General features: G+C 41.6%; 1 protein-coding gene across 1 annotated transcript in view; it reads left to right on the top strand.

The window, feature by feature from the left end:
* Nucleotides 1-16,691, top strand: part of rrp1 (ribosomal RNA processing 1) — a 21,334-nt gene that overhangs the window by 3,533 nt on the left and 1,110 nt on the right. The window contains exons 3-16 of the mRNA XM_029459571.1: nt 1,468-1,525; nt 1,626-1,711; nt 2,180-2,241; nt 2,325-2,454; nt 3,287-3,351; nt 4,066-4,280; nt 4,417-4,559; nt 5,018-5,115; nt 8,091-8,110; nt 8,216-8,353; nt 9,978-11,431; nt 11,505-11,657; nt 11,794-11,860; nt 12,555-12,861. Of these exons, the coding sequence (XP_029315431.1) occupies nt 1,468-1,525; nt 1,626-1,711; nt 2,180-2,241; nt 2,325-2,454; nt 3,287-3,351; nt 4,066-4,280; nt 4,417-4,559; nt 5,018-5,115; nt 8,091-8,110; nt 8,216-8,353; nt 9,978-11,431; nt 11,505-11,657; nt 11,794-11,860; nt 12,555-12,766 (2,901 nt within the window). The 3' untranslated portion in view covers nt 12,767-12,861. The remainder of the gene's footprint in view (nt 1-1,467; nt 1,526-1,625; nt 1,712-2,179; nt 2,242-2,324; nt 2,455-3,286; nt 3,352-4,065; nt 4,281-4,416; nt 4,560-5,017; nt 5,116-8,090; nt 8,111-8,215; nt 8,354-9,977; nt 11,432-11,504; nt 11,658-11,793; nt 11,861-12,554; nt 12,862-16,691) is intronic.

The following is a 16,691-nucleotide window of genomic DNA, read 5'->3' on the forward strand; positions in this document are numbered from 1 at the left end:
CAAAAACATGCACAGAAGAAAAGAGCAAATGACATCACATGTAAAGAAAGTGCCTTATTTAGCAGTCAGCGATATGGAGAAGTAAGTCTTACAGTGTTCGGGTATATCATAAGCACAAATGTTTAACGTAAACATTGAAAACATAGCTTTAGCATGAGCTCTTACCAGATATAAAGTGGACGCCACACACACGGTGAACTGAGCTTCTTCTTCTGTTAAATCCTCACGAGTTATGTTGCTAAACCAGCTGACGGCGTTCGGTAGACAGCAATTCATCCCTCTTTTGTGGATCGTTGTTTTTGATGATTGTAGGAAATCTAAAGAACCGTTTCTCTGGGTCACGAGTAGCGTTATTACCACAATTATACACTGCGCACACGATTGGCATTTTCTTTCAATCTTAGACGTTTAAATACAAAGAAAATTACGAAGCGTTGCAGCAACTCACACGTGAACGGCCGCAGTCTTGGTTGTGTATTCCAACCAACATGGCTGACCTCTGGGTTGGGAAATAAGCGTGACGTCACATGCACACGATCTATAGTAAAGATTATTGTTTCACTGTAATATAATGCATACACATTTTTCACAGCTCTTTTTAAATAAGAATTTTTAGCAATCTAGGGCATTCTTTCTGTAACTAGTAATTTTAATTATGAATGAGTCATTTAGTATATGTAATACTGTCGTAAGAATAGCTGTTAGAAATCCCATGGTGATGTCTTTTCTTTTCTCACCAACAGTACAAAACTCTTCACACTTGAGGCTGGAAGCAGTCAATATTCTCCTTAATTTATTTAATTATTATCCCTCTTTTGCTTGATGAAATCCTTGGAATGATTGGTAGATTATAAAAATGTTTGCCTCTTTTGTGCTGAAAGTGATTATGTTAAATGTTTTATTGAGAAGAGATATCAGCGTAACGATTGTTGGAGGTAGTGATGGGCACATGAAGCTGTTCGCTTTGGGGCTTTCTTTTTATTTGTGCCAAAAGATGTTGGAACAGTGACATCTGGTGTCTCGTGCTGTCGTTACATCTGAAGTGCAGCATTAGATCCACATGTTGTTGTGCAATATGTTTCAGTAAAATCATTAATTAATGCATTGTCTGCATTTAATAAATAATATTTGCTGACACATAATATTAATGTACCTCATTGGTTTAAGACGACTGTGGGTTTATGTATTTTAACATCATTGTTAATATTTATTACATTTCATATTAGTATTACTATTGTACAGCTAATGTTCACCATATTTCAGTAGCGTTCGCCCATTACTCGTTACTGGGCAAAATATCGTTTTGCTATTGGCCTCAAACTTCCACAAGGGTCCCGGACCGTATCTTGAACGGGAATGAAAACCTTCTCCAAGTCCAAATCAGAAATTTGAATGCGTATCGGTCATAAATCGTTAAATGTGATTTTAGATGTTTCTGTTCATGCAGTCTTTAATGTTCTTCTTTAGGAGGAGCTGTCCAACCAAATCTCCACCCTGATCCACAGCTTCCACAATATCGATGGACGTAAGTGGCCATGTCTGGTGTCACAGTCTCGTGTCATTTAATTGATTGATTCATGAGAAAAAGCTTTATTTCCCCGATGATGTTGTGCTGTACCCTGCAGAGTTGTTGTACCTGGAGAGCTTCCTGCAGACCTTCAAAAGAGAGTGGACTGGTATCGACAGGCTGCGGATGGACAAGTTCTTCCAGGTGAGTGTGAGGAGACTGTTCAATGAGTTGGAAAAGATGTACAGTTTTAAAAGTGGTAGTAGTGTGCAGAAATGTGTAATGACTATCAAAAAAAAAGTATCCAGTATTTATATATATCTCACCAACCCTGCCTGTCAAATCAATTACTCCTTATATACGGTCAGTGTTAATCTCAAGTCCTGCTAAGGCATGATCACAATTGGTAGCCAGCTGAGACTCATCTTGGGAAACTCAGAATAACAAAATGAAAACCAATCTTGTTCATATCCAGCGGGTAACAACACCTGATCAGGGAGATGAGTAAACGGCTCGGCTACAGTACGATGGAGTCTGACATGTTCTGTTACTCTTGCCATTAACATCTTCCACCTGAAAGGAAACGCCCTGCCTGTGGTGAATGGGCAGTCTGACCTAAATGAAAAACCTAAAAGTAGACTGTGTGATTTCTCTATTGTCTCTCTTTCACAGCTGGTTCGCTTCATGTTCCGACAAACCTTTGAGATGCTTAAGAGGAAAAACTGGGATAGCTGGTAATGTATTAAAACTGTGTACTGAACCTTTTTGGACATGTCATGTCATTATGAGGTGAATAACTGTTGGCTTGTCTCCTTAGTGTGGTTGGCAGGTTTCTGGAGCTGCTAACAGCACAGCTCCTGCAGAGCAGCAGCGCAGCGCCCATCGGGCTGCAGTTCCACATCCTAGACATTTACATGACTGAACTGGCAGCTGTGGGATCAGCAGAGGTACAGCACCGCCACTGCTTCCAACACATTCTTGGCATTTGGGATGAATAACGGTTTAACTTTGTGTTTATGAGATCTACAGTCATAAAGGAGGAGAGGTTTAGCCGAGTTGCCAGATCGCAACAAATACACATATTTGAGTCTGATAAAATCTGAATCTAAAGTGAGACTCGGTGTACACTCTGGTACTGCTGCACCTGCAAGGTTTTATTATTACGTGTGAACTCTTCATTTGATCGCAGTGTCAACAATTGTAAAGAGCACTTCCAGCTGAATGAGATGTCGATCAATAAGATTACAGGTTATCACTATGAAAATATAAATGCTGTATTGAGTGATCAGCTGCTTTGGCATTTAAAATGACAAGCCAATGAAAGTTGTAGCCGTACTGTTTCTGAGCTGACGTTTGTGATCTTTTCCCGTGTCCACTCAAATACCATTCAGGAGTTTTAGATCTCTCTGATGAGGAACCTGTTTTAAAAGGTTGATAACACCTCAGTCTTCATGTGTCATCATTCTCTTTATCCTGATGAGAGGTGAGAAGGACAACAAAGAGTTGGAGCTTAGGAAGCATTAGCATAACCTGACTGAAAGCCATCCACTGTCCCAAGGTTTTATCCTGTTTGATTAAATCTGCACTTATGTTTGGGAGGGGGCCTCTTTCACCCCTCGTCTCTAAGCTATTAGTCTTTTCTGTCAGCACGGAATCTAGGGAGGAACTCTGGGCTCCGTTGACACTGGTGGGGAAACACTGGAACTTAGACTAGTTGCAACACTTTAAGAGGAAATACATTGACGCTACAATTAGCCTTATGTGCTCTTTTTTCCACAGCTCACTGCTGATCAGAACTTGATATTCATCGAGCCATTCTGCAAAACAGCAGCCAAAACCAAGGAGTAAGTCCACGTCAGCTCAGCTTTCTCCGCTTCATGTGTTGAAATAGACACTATATAAATTGCAAATGTTATTTTTTTTTAATTATAATAATTGCAAAAGTTACCATGGATTTAAGAATCAGAAATACCACTCTTATGCAGAACAGGTTATTTGGGACCTGTATCCACATTAAATGTCTGAGTTTGTAGTCTTTGTTGTTTTCTGTGTTCGGTGCTGGTGGAGCTTTTGTGTCATCATGTTTAATGTTTTCCAAAACGCCACTAAAATGGTTTTGTCAATTTGTATTTGAAAGTTGCTGTGCTGTTTCTAATTGGCCACAGTAGAAGAAGCCGTAGACGTATTATACTGCCAATGAAACATTTGAGCAGATATACAAAGTTACATGAAGAATGAAATGATTCAAACTTCCATTCAGTCGATGTCCCCACAGTGCTACATGACAGACAAACCCTTCATACAGAATAACGTGCATTTGTAAAGATGACTTTCTGCAACCTAAAAGCATGAAAGTGCTTCAAAGATCTAGAGGAGTCCTGACTGGACCCAATCAAGCTTAGTGGCAGGAGTTCCAAACATTTAAACATTAGTGTATGTAAGATAAGTCTTTTATATCCTTTATGTTGGATTTGAAAAGTCTGCGCTGACTGAAGCAGCTTGTCTGCAGAGCACTACTTTCCCTCATCTGTTGCTTCTCTTCATGTCTCTCTCCACAGTCGCTCTCTTTTCAGTGCCATCTGCAACAGCATCCTCAGCACTATTATTGACCAGGCCCCCTTTGCTATCGAAGATTTGATGAAGGAGGTGAAAGCAGCTGAGGCCTCAGACTCAGACTCGGGACAGGCTTCTGAAGAGGACGAGCGTGACGACGAACTGAAAGAGAAAATGATCAAACCGGTGGGCGAGAAAGGGACATGGAAGCAGATTAACGGTACATCTCCAGAGACAACAGATTATCACATTCAGGGGGGCAAGAGAAGTGGGAGGAGGGTGAGGGGGGCAAGAGGAGAGAGAGACTTGAGTTTTTTTAATGAGGGGTACATATTGTGCTGGTTTCTATTTTTCAGGAAATGAAGAAAAGGACGACGATGACGAGGACGACGATGAAGAGGACGACGATGAAGATGACGACGATGCTGATGAACTTCTTCACTTGGAAGACTCCGACACAGAGGAGTCATGTGATGAAGACGTCGGACCAGTCTTACAGGTTTAATTCTTTAATTTAATCTGTTATGGTCAAACATTTTATTTTGATGCGTGCCACTTGCTTTATACTCTAACGTTCTATAATATACATATTATAAACTACATAGTTTATGTCAAACTCCCTGCTATACTTTACCTGCTAAACTTAGGACTTTAAAGTTGTTGGAGAAAGGAACCTTTCCCATTTTATTTTATTTATATTTATTACAAGTGTTCCATTTGTAAAACGTGCAAACGCATGAAGGAACTTGAGAGTGTAGCAGCTGAGTAAAGGTTGATTACTACGTCATTCATTCATTCATAGGGACTGATTTCTGTTTTTTACTTTCATCAGATCAAAGATTCTTTCTGTTTTTACAAATGTTACATTTTTGCTTTTCAGTTTCATTTAGATGGGGGGGACATTTATAATGGTGATGCATTTGTTTGGTTTCTAATGAGGTGTTTGTGTATTTGCAGTTTGCCTATGCAGCCCTGGCAGACAAGCTGTTTGAGTTGGCCAGTCGGAGCAGCACACCCAGCCAGAACAGACAGAGACTCTACAAAATCATCAGAGTGTGAGTAGGTGTGTGTGTGTGTGTGTGTGTGTGTGTGTGTGTGTGTGTGTGTGTGTGTGTGCGTGTGTGCGTGCAGGCAGCTACTTTGAAAAGCCCATAAAACCGATAGTATCGCAAAACTTAGTAGCATACGCAGTATTTCTGCTCATGTGAGGAAAAACTAATTCAATGTCAAATGTGTCTTTTGTGATCAAAGTTTACCGTTTCACTTTTGTTTAATTAAAGGATGGTTTTAGTTCATGACAACTTGGGCCTTATAATTGCAGCTTTTCTATTGTGTACAATAACATAGTAATAATAACACTGTTTCTGCTGATAGGCATTTTTGCCATTAGTCATGCTGTCTTGTCATAGTGTTACTAATAACATGAAGTTATTAACATGGCTGTGTTCTATTCAAGTGTCCCAGTAAACCATGACATGAGCCAGCATTCACAGTACCAGGACCCTGAAAATGCACCCCCCACGTCGCACGGCGAGCACCCCCCCAAAGCAGTAAACCTAGGGGAAACACTGTACACTATATGGACAAAAGTATTGGGCCACCTACACATAACACCTACAGGAGCTTTTACAACATCCCATTCATAGGCATTAATATGAAGTTTGCCCTCCTTTGCAGCTATAACAGCTTCCACTCTTCTGGGAAGGCTTTCTCCAACATTTTATCTGTGGGAATGTTTGCACGTACATCCAGAAGAGCATTAGTGAGGTCAGACACTGATGTTGGACGAGAGGGTCTGCCCCCAATCTCTGTTCTAGTTCATCCCAAAGGTGTTCAATGGGCTTGAGGGCAGAGCTCTGTGCAGGCCACTCCAGTTCTTCCACACCAAACTCATCACACCGAGCCTTTATGGACCTTGCTTTGTTCACTGGGGCACAGTCCTGCTGGAACAGAGAAGGTTATTCCCCAAACTGTTTCCACAAAGTTGGAAGCATAGAATTGTCCAAAATGACTTGGTAAGAGGAAGCATTAAGATTCCCCTTCACTGGAACTAAGGGGCCGAGGCCAACCCCAGAGAAACAACCCCATAGCATTATCACCAAACTTTACAGTCAGGCAGGTAACGTTCTCATGCCAGTTCGCCAGACTCGTCCATCAGAGATAGAGATGATTCGGCACTGCACAGAACACGTTTCCACTGCTCCAGAGTCCAGTGGCGCCGTGCTTTACACCACTATGAGTGGTGTGCTTGGTGACGTAAGGCTTGCATGCAGCTGCTCGGCCATTGAAACCCATGTCATGAAGCTCCCGGCGCACAGTGTTGGTGCTGATTTTAATGCCAGAGCTGGTTTGGAACTCTGCAGTTATTGAGTCAGCAGAGCTTTGGCGACTTTTACGCACTCTGCGCCTCAGCACTCGGCGACCAGCTCTGTAACTTTACGTGGTCTGAGTTGCTGTGGTTCCTAAACGTTTCCACTTTGCAATTATGCCACTTACAGTTGATCGTGGAATATCTAGGAGAGATGAACTTTCACCAACTGACTTGTTGCAACGGTGCATCCTATTTCAGAACCACGTTGGAATTCAGTGAGCTCTTTAGAACGAGCCATTCTTTCACATGTTTGTGAAGGCACACTGCATGGCTAGGTGCTTGATATTGTACACCTATGGCAATGGGACTGAATGAAACACCTGAATTCAATGATTAAGAGGAGTGGCCCAATACTTTTGCCCATATAGTGTAGGAATCCAAGTGATCAAAGCTGATTTAAAAAGGATTGATCACAGCGCCTGACTGAAGTGCTTTCTGCCCTTTTGTAGCTTCTATAGCGCTTCTGCTCATCAGCCAATCAGTCTAAAAAGCCTCAATATTTCCGTCTGGACTTTTCTGCTACTATAAAAAGGTCAGAAAATGTCCTGTGAGTAAGTGCTTTTGCCCATTTTTCAAGAATACCTGGAATTTTCAATATCTAGCAGTTATTTACAATTTATTGAGAGTTTAAAATGAAGAGAAACACAAAAGCGGAATTTGAGTTTAGTGGTTTAGTGAACAAAAAACACTGCAAATGTACATGAATAAGATATTTAACATGTTACATTTGAAGTTTGAAATGTATACAACTATTTCCAGTAAAAGTTTTGAGTCTTTTACTCTTAAATCTGCAAAAACAGGCCATAAAATGTAAAATATGTCCAGGCGTTTTTCCCCACACAGGGTAATTCTCTCCTCTGAGTGTCCCTTCACATGCAGAGGTCTTGGTGGTACTGCAAGTGACTGTTCAGACACGGGTCCACCTCACAGTCCTCACACCTCCAGGCATTGCTCCTCTTGAGTTCAGAGCTTGAAGTTGATGGTGTAGCCGTTCATGACAGCAGGCACAAAAAACTTCAGCCCCCACTTTGTTGGCTTGGCCTTCATGTACTGCTTGATGCTGAGCCTGGCCTTGGTACCAACCATCCTCTTGTCCACTGCAAGGTGCTGTCTTGGGTGGTAGATGGCCTTGCAGTTCATGCATATCATTTTCACCGGTGGAGGTGGCCATAATCCTTGGTGCCTTTTTTCTCTGGGTCACTCGTATGAAGATTAAATCTGCTGTTTTCCGGCTCTATTTCTCCGCTGTGTTGTCTGTGTGTCTCCAGCGCTGTGTGTATTCGCTCAAAACAAAGGCGCTGTTTGGCGGGCTTCCGGGAGAGCCTTAAGTGAAGTTACCGTAATGATATTTGCTGTAAAGCGCAGAGTCTCAGCTAACAAAAAACATTGGAACTTTTTCGATAGCGCAAACCCTGACGTAATTACAAGTTTCGCTTGTGCAACGTGTCACCGACAACACGTTCGGTGTTAAAGAGCACGGGTGTGTGTGTGGCTGCTCTGCTGCAAGCCTTCGATGATGAACCTTTGCACCCAAAGAAAGATATTGGTTGTACTTTGTTGAGTTGTGGGTTTAATCCTGCCTTCTCTTGGTATTTATCCTGCACCATGAATAATCATTTATTTCCCCTCCTTCTCTCACCTTGTTTTGTTGGACGGCAGACTGCGTGACCTGAATGAAGGTAAAAGCTGATTATGTTTCTTCACACTTGGTTTTTGTTATTAATGAAAACACTTTGTTCTTCATCTCTGGTGCTGTCTCACTCTGTATTCCTGGATTTCCTCAGGCATCTTTCCTCAGGACGAGTATCCAGAGGAGGTCTCCACAGATGAGGATGATGACATGTTTGGTAGCAGGAAGCGGATGAAGAGAGGACGAGGTCACGTGGAGGATGAGGGTGTTCCAGCAGCCAAGAAAAGTAAAGGTATCTCATGTTTCCACATTTACCTCCAGATTATGCAACATTCTTTAATCTGCTGTTAAAGAAGGTAAAACTCAATAGAGCAATAACTAACACGGTTAGATAAAAGGCTCAGATGGAGTGTACAGACTGTAATACTGTAATACCTTCGAGTAGTTGGTAGAAAAAGTACATTTCTTTAAATTAATTAGTTCAATCAGTTAATAAAAAATAAGTCCTTAGGATATGTGGTGTGGGGACAAAATATAACAGTTTCCTCTACATTTCCACTTGACCTTGTACTTATGCTCATGAGATGAACATGTTGGGTCCAGGGTAGCAGTTTGGTGAGGGGACATTGTAGCTGGCGAGCTTCCCTGAAAACACTGATAGACAAACTACCTGCTGTGTTATATTAACCCGAGTTCAGTTACATTCATAAGGACGAGAGGTTTAGACCTCTAACCAGGAGAAACACAGCATCATTGTGCTCACAGAAACTAATGGCAGCAGGTGATTAAATATAATAATATATAAAATGATAATGGTGATTTCTGACTGTTCTGGATTGTGAAACGTCACTTGTGTCACTATGCGCCATTGCATACCTGATAGGTCATCAAAACAACACATATTTTGTCTACAAGTGTTTCTTGTCAACACTCAATGAAGTCCAAAATACATTAAGCAGCTACTTTGGCGTTTCGCCACATGCAAAAAAACAGCAAACTAAGCAAGAGCAGAGCAACCGGAGCGGGAGAAAATCTTTTCTTAAAAGTGGCTCCAAGACGTGCCGTGGCTGGATGCCGATGATGAGTTCCCTGAAATGTGGTGCAAAATATGCCGCTCCCATCCACAGCAGACAAAACGGGTGCGTTTTATACGGGCTCGACGAATTTCAACCACCCTTTGTTTGAAAAGCATGGAAAGAGCAAAGAGCATGTTAATGTGGCATACGCTATCGCTAATAAACAAGCTAGCAAAGAAGAACTATCCAGCCACCCACTTGGTAGATGGCGAAACAAGCTGAATGAAGAACAACGGCAAACCCTGTGTAATATCTTTCTCCTCACCTTTCATAAAGCTGAACTTGCTCGTCCCATGTACTTCTATGTAATACTAAGGCTGAGGCTATTCCTTTACTGAAGCAGCTAGGAGTAAAATTCGGAGGCGCATATCACTCCTGTGAAGGGGGACACACGAATAATGCAGACCATCACGAAAAACCGAGCAGGAGATCGTTTACATCGTGTAGCGAGTGGTGCTGGCTGCGTAATGTTGGCGAGACTGGATTGTGAGGTTGAAAATGACAGCGAGTAGCATTAATCTATAGCTGTGTGCAGTTTGTTGGTGAATAAATGCTATTCAAGACCCTAAAGACCTAAATCTATTCTTTTTAATAAAAAGAATAGATTTAGTGGAGCAGATAACGTCAATATTTGAGACTTCTGACCACAATACCTCCCCCTCGGATAAAAGTGACCTCCTGAACATAGAGCTGTAACTTTTTAATGTCCTACATCTTGTCCTACGTCTGTTTTAAAAAATAAACATCAGAAATGGAGAAATGAACTACATGTTGTCTCCTTGCAGTGCTCGCCATTTAATGATGACAATTAATTGAACTGATCTGTCTCTGCTACTTTAGGAAGGGAGGCATCCACACTCAAAAAGCCAAACAAAGAGCCAGGGAAAGATGACAATGACCCAGCTGATGTAACTGCACATAATGAAAACAAAACGAAGAAGAAGAGGAAGAGGAAGAAGAAAAGGAAAGCAGGGCAGGGTGGAAGTGCAGGTGTTGAGGAAAACGCAGACGGGTCTGAAAAAGAACAGACTGTGGCTCAAGCTCAAAGGACAAGTGAAGAGATTGACTCCCTCTCATCTGTGAAAGTGACGGAGGCAGCTACTCCAGAGGATCAGTCCGAAACGCTGCTCCTCTCTGAAGTACAGAAACAGCCTGCAGTCACAGTCACAGAAGAAACGAGCCGACCAACTCCCTGCACAACTGACGAGGACCAATCTGAAAAGTTTTCAAACAAGAAGAAAAAGGAGGAGACTTCTGAGCTCAAAGCTGATGTGACACAGGTGGCAGAGGATCAGCAGACTGTTGGAGCAGAGTCAGAGAGGTCCTCTGAAACTGCTGCTACAGTCTCGGGGGAGAAGAAGAAGAAGAAGAAGAGGAAAAAGAGGAAGTCTCTGAAGGCAGTGTTTCATTCCGATGAGATTGTTGCTGTATCGCAGGTCAATGCAGAAGCTGAGATCATACCAGTAAGTAGTGAGGAGTCTGCTGAAAGAAATGAAACGACACCACCTGAGACTGATGCACCTCCTGCAAAGAAGGAAAAGAAGGGCCTGATGGCTAAGAAACATCTCAAGGAGGATGAGGGTAATGCTGTGAGCACAGAAGCAGATTTCCCATCAAAATGTTGTGAGGATTCAAAAGAAGATGGCCCAACCACTGAACTGGACAAGCCAGATGATTCTACAACCCCGTTCAAAAAGAGGAGTAAGAAAAAGAACCTCAAGGCTGAAGCACCAAAGGTTGAGACTGAGGCACAGTTGGAGACAAAGGGGAAACAAACTGATGCTGAAGTCCCATCAATTGATGAGGAAGCATCACAAGATGCCACCGCAGTGCCACTTAAAAAGAAGAAGAAAGGCAAGCAGGAGGACGTTTCACCTGCTGCAGATGAGAGCACTATAACACCACTGAAGAAGAAGAGGAAAAAGACTCAAAAAGAATTGAAGACAACAGTAGAAGAGGAGACATCGACGGAAACGCCTCAGGCTGTGGATGCCGAGTTTAAGATCACCATGACGACACCAGCAAAGAAGAAGAAAAAGAAGTCGGCAGCAGCCCAGGTGGACAAGAAAGATGAAACGCAGTTGCAGATGGATTGCTGCTTCGATGAGCTCCCATTGGATGAAACTGAAGTGGTCTCTTCTTCTGAGAAACCATCCAAGAAGAAGAAGAAGAGGAAGATCCCTGTGGTGTTTGAGTACGAGGCCGATGAGCTGGAGGCGGCTGCACAGGAGGCTACGTCCATCAACGGCTTTGCAGAAGAAGAAACTGTCGCCAAGAAGTCAAAAGCAGGAAGTGTGAGTATTTAATGAGGAGACCATCTGAAAACACGGAGACATTATTGACTTCTAAACTGGTTTTCCATTTCAGGATTTGACAAAGCCATCCATATCTCTGCGCACTAAAAAGTCACAAAAGAAGGCGAAGACTTCCTTAGGGTCAGCGTCTGACCTGATAACCTTCCAGAGCAATGCTGCCGTCCCGACAGCACTCTTTTGCAGAACGCCGCTGTCCAGCAAGAAGGTAAAAGTGATCCGCAGTCATAACTAAGAATCAAAGAGTTTGTTCACTCAGAATACAAGAAAAAGGTTTTGAGGTGTAGTAATGTTGTACTGCATGTAACCGTGTCTGACTTATTTCCTATGTTTGTAATCCACAGAAGAGTCAAACTCCCCAATCAGACTCCAAGAAGGTGACCTTCGGTCTCAAGAATAATAAGACGGCTGGTAAGAAACTGGATGCAATTTGATATTTATAATGAATATTAAAGCTGTATTCAATGTAACAGTAATGTGCTCAGACCAAACGCATTTTCAAAAATCAGCCTTAATTTTATGTTTTTTGTTTTTTTTTAAGTTTGCATGCCTAATCAGTTTTAGTTTAATCAGTGGCAGACAGCAATTGTTTTTATACATATTAAACCTGGAGCTTCTTGGTGCCCTTACATGCAAAGACCAGTAACTGTGTCATTAGTACAAACAATGGTTGACACAATTAGTTGATTAATTGAGAAGTTGATCGACAGCAAATGAATTGCCAACAAGTTTAGATGAGTGATTGATTCGATATTGTTTTGCAGCTTCAGTTTTTATAGTCCTCCAGCATATTTAATAGAACATCTTTGGGTTTAGAAACCTTTTAAAGAAAGGCAACATGTACTTGTAGTCCTAATTGCTTGGGTAAAATAAATTACTCTTTTCTAGATGTTCAAATTTCTTTGTTTTCCACAAAACTCCAGAACAGCTACTAAATTTAATATATAATAAGAATAAACTTTAAACGTCAGCTTAGTAGTATTTCAGCTGTTTGTTGTGCATCTGTAAGCTAGATAATAATGTAACACATTGAGTAAATATCGCCACTGTTGTCGTAGTAACAATGTTGCTTGTACCTTTTTTGTTTTTCCGTGTCATGGAGCAGAGTTTAGGAAGACTGACCGCAGCCTGCTGGTGAGTCCAGACGGGTCATCACGAGTGCCCTTTGACCCAACGCAGAAACCTAAGTTTGGGGTCTTAAAGTCTCCGCCCACATCACTCTCTGCCAGAAAGACCCCCAAGGCCAACAGGAAGTCCAGCTTGAACACTCCAAAGGGCATGGCTAAACGCCGCCCCTTGGCAGCAGACTTCTTCTAACAAACGCCTCGCTTACAGACTTCAGATACAGACGTCATGCTCTGTGTACTTGTGAGAGTGTGTGTGTGTCTATATATATATATATATATATATATATATAGACACATATATATATACATATATATATAGACACATATATATATATATACACACACACACAATTTCAGTGTTGCTTTTCCCTCTTCGAGTGGTTCGATGTTTTAATAAAGTTGCTCGTGCATTCATACAGTTTTTACTTCAGTTTGTGGTGTTTTTTAATTTTATTTTTTTATACAGCATATGTCAAAAAGATAAACGATGAACAGGTGTACTACATTTTTCAACGACTTAAGTAAAATTCAAGACGTGCTAAATAAACAACCCTAAAGATTTGTGCCAAATGACCTGAATTTTCCTGAATCCAAGGGCCCTCTTTTGATTGGATTCAACATCATACCCACACGCCCCCTTGAGTGACAGCTGTTACAGGAAGCCTGGCAGGTTTCCGAGGAGACCAAGTCACAGCTTGAGGGGCCGTTGACTGTGCGGGTGCAGATTGCTTTACAGGCCATGCAGGGACGACGAGCTCCCGGCATCGACGGCCTCACTTTTTAAAAAACCTTCTGGACATTTTTGCAAATGATCTTTTAGATGTTTGTAATGAAAGCCTGGCCTCTGGTTCCATGGCGATTGTCTTGCCGCAGAGCAGTGATAACACTTCTGCCTAAGAAGGGCAACCTGCAGGAGATCGGTAACTGGCATCCTGTGTCTTTGCTGTGTGTGGATTACAAGCCTGATAGTGGCACTGTGCAGGTCCAGGACCCTGTGCTTACAACAGCTGGTGGATGCAGTGGGGCCGGCACTGAGCGATGCCCATGCCGTGGGCTCTCTGCTGGGTCTAACCTCTAGCCAGGTGGCTTAGAGGATCCTCCAGCTCTGGAGCCAGATACTCTCTGGAGAGGAGAGGAGCCTCCTCATCAAATACAGTCAGGGAAAGACCGTTCCAGACCCAGCAGACCCGTTTCCAGAAATCTAGCTGAGCCCAGGGCTGGGCGAACTGACCGGTCCCCCTGCTCAAGGTCACTAACCCGGCAAGACTGTCGCTGCACAGAGCAGACAAAACGAACTGTATGAAAAGCAAACAACAGAAAAGGCCTGTGCAGCAGACCCGCCACTGTGTAGAGCAACAGACTGGATGGAGAAAGCGGACCGGGGTCCACAGTGGAGGATTTTATACCAGCTGAGCTTTCACAATTACATTAGTAGAATATGATCACCCTTTTCCATCCAAGAAATATTTAAAAATATGTATTATATGCCTTAGTTATGAGTCAGCTGGGTTACTGCAATTCCATCTTCATGATCCTTTTGCTAAAACCGCTCACTGGGTGCAGCTAATCCAGAAAGCAGCTGTCCGTCTTTTAGTTCAGCACTCAAAGCTCCACAGAGTAAGGACTGACTCAGGACTCAGGCTCTCAGTGGCAACCGCCGTGTAATAAGACGTGCTCTCAATTTTCAATCCCAGCAGACCTCTCAGGTCACAAGGCACCTCTTAATTTCCCAATAGCTTTCACTAAATCTAAATGTAGCATTAATGCAGCTGATGCACGGAGCAGCCTGCCTGCTGACCGGTGACTGTTTCTTGATAATTGTTGTATCTTAATAATTGATGTTTCCATGTATTAATTTTTTTCTGTTCTCTGCTTTCCTTTCTGTGTCTGTTTATATCCTGTAACAGTGCTATACAAATCAAACAACTGTTGTTATTTTAACTAAAACCTACTATATATATCATATCTAAATGTCACACCGTGTCACAGTAATCTTATCTTAAAGGTTCATTGTTGCCCTTTAAAGTAAATTAAGATGGGACTCAAATTAATAGTTTGTGTTTAAAAATTGCAAATCTGATTTAACCCCCAAGACATTTTTTCCTGTTCACAATTGTAATTTGCGATGTACATTGTAAAATGAGCAGCTCTTTCTTTTCCCCTTTTAATTAGTGAAATGATTGAACAGTTGTGTCCTCAATATGCAGGAGTGACCCTATATGCGCACCCTGTCATGTAAGAGATCAAATCACATTTTAAATGATAAGGATTTGTTGGATTCACATTCACTTATACCAACAATTACACAAACACAAGTTTGTCGAATGGAAACGATTGAACATGTTATCTGTCCCTGCCAGAAGTATGAAACACACAGGGGAATTAACTTAAACTTAAAGAATTAAGAATTAAGGAGGGAGTATTGCATTCATTTAACATTGAGGAAGGAAAATATAAAGCCTTTTAAGCCTTTTTTTTAATATAAGTTACTGAGTTAATAGAGAGAATTCGTTTAGAACTCTGATCCACACTCCCGCATAATAGGTGGCGGTAAGGCACCTAAAACGCTAGTTGCCACCTGCTATTAAAGAAGACGAAGAAGAAGAAGTAGTAGAAGAAGAAGAAGTAGAAGATAGTAGTAGAAGAAGAAGAAGTAGAAGAAGAAGGAAAATAAAAAGTATAAAGCAATGTCGGGCATTTGACAAGGTGGGCTCTTGCATGTAACACTTAACATATAAGCATTTCATTATAGGTTATAACTAAGTTGCCTATAATTATTAATAGTTCGTGGTTGATATTTGCTAACCGGTTAGCTTTCTTCCCATGTTAACGATGTAAACAAGAAAGCTGCATCCTCAGCTGGAGTAACGTTAGCGCTGTATTAGCTCACGTTAGCCTCCTAACATTGTTAGAGCTTTGACACAACACGGACGATTTGTGTGTTAAGATTATCAATTAGTAATGGTGTAAACGACAGAACAAGACAATCGATAATGTTTTATTAAATAGCAATGATAGGGACGCAGTGTAGCCTAATGTTGGGAAAAGGATTGCTGTGCTAACGTTAGGATAGAGCTAGCTTAATCTATATTAGCAATTAGCCAGATTCTGGTGTGTCTGTTATGTTCACTATTCCAAGGTTGGAAGTAATCAGAAACTTCCTTCAGTAAAATGGCAGTTAAGATGTTATAGCATCATGCTTATTTTTAGGTACAAAAACGTTAATTTATCATTCTTTAATTCGGCATACCTGTGATCAAGTATTGTAATATTGTAGGTACTGTATGTATATCACTTAAGTGTGACATTTAGCTAGATCTGTTTTATATGTAGTGGTTATAATAGATTGACTTAAAATCAACTATAATTGAGTATGTAAATGTTTTTTAATAAGAGCTGTCTGAATTTATGTCCGAACCAAATATAAATAGTTATAAGCAATCCAAAAACAAATGATTAAACGAAAACTGGCATTTACCAGTCCTTTTTACCAGGACATCATCCCCGGAGTGTCTGTCTCTCATGTGGCAGGTTGCCACTGATAAAGTTTACGTCAGGATCATGAATCGTGGCTGCGCCTGCTGCCCTGGTCCTGCTGGACACCGGGAAGCCTTATTGACATTTTCCTGGATCATCCAAACTTTCTCTTTTTCAACACAACATAATTTCTGTCAAATGTTGTATTTGTACTATGTTGTTTATCCTGTACACACGACATCTATTGCACGTCTGTCCGTCCATGGAGAGGGATCCCTCCTCAGTTGCTCTCCTGAGGTTTCTTCCATTTTTCCCCCTTAATTTTGGGGTTTCTTTTAGGGAAGTTTTTTCCTTGTGTGATGCGAGGGGCTAAGGACAGAGGGTCTAAGGACAGAGGGTCTAAGGACAGAGGGTGTCGTAACCTGTACAGTCTGTAAAGCACACTGAGACAAATGTATAATTTGTGATATTGGGCTATACAAATAAATTTGATTTGATTTTATAAGAAAGGGAAATGTGGGGCTTAACCCCTCTCAAACTGAGTAGAACTAAATGTATGTCTAAGTAACCTAAACGTAATCAGGCCTAAGGTTGTGTAAAGAAGATGTTAATAAGACATGCATGTATGCATCCTCTAC

The sequence above is a fragment of the Cottoperca gobio genome, chromosome 21 (assembly GCF_900634415.1).
Source record: "Cottoperca gobio chromosome 21, fCotGob3.1, whole genome shotgun sequence".
NCBI classification, from domain to species: Eukaryota; Metazoa; Chordata; class Actinopteri; order Perciformes; family Bovichtidae; genus Cottoperca; species Cottoperca gobio.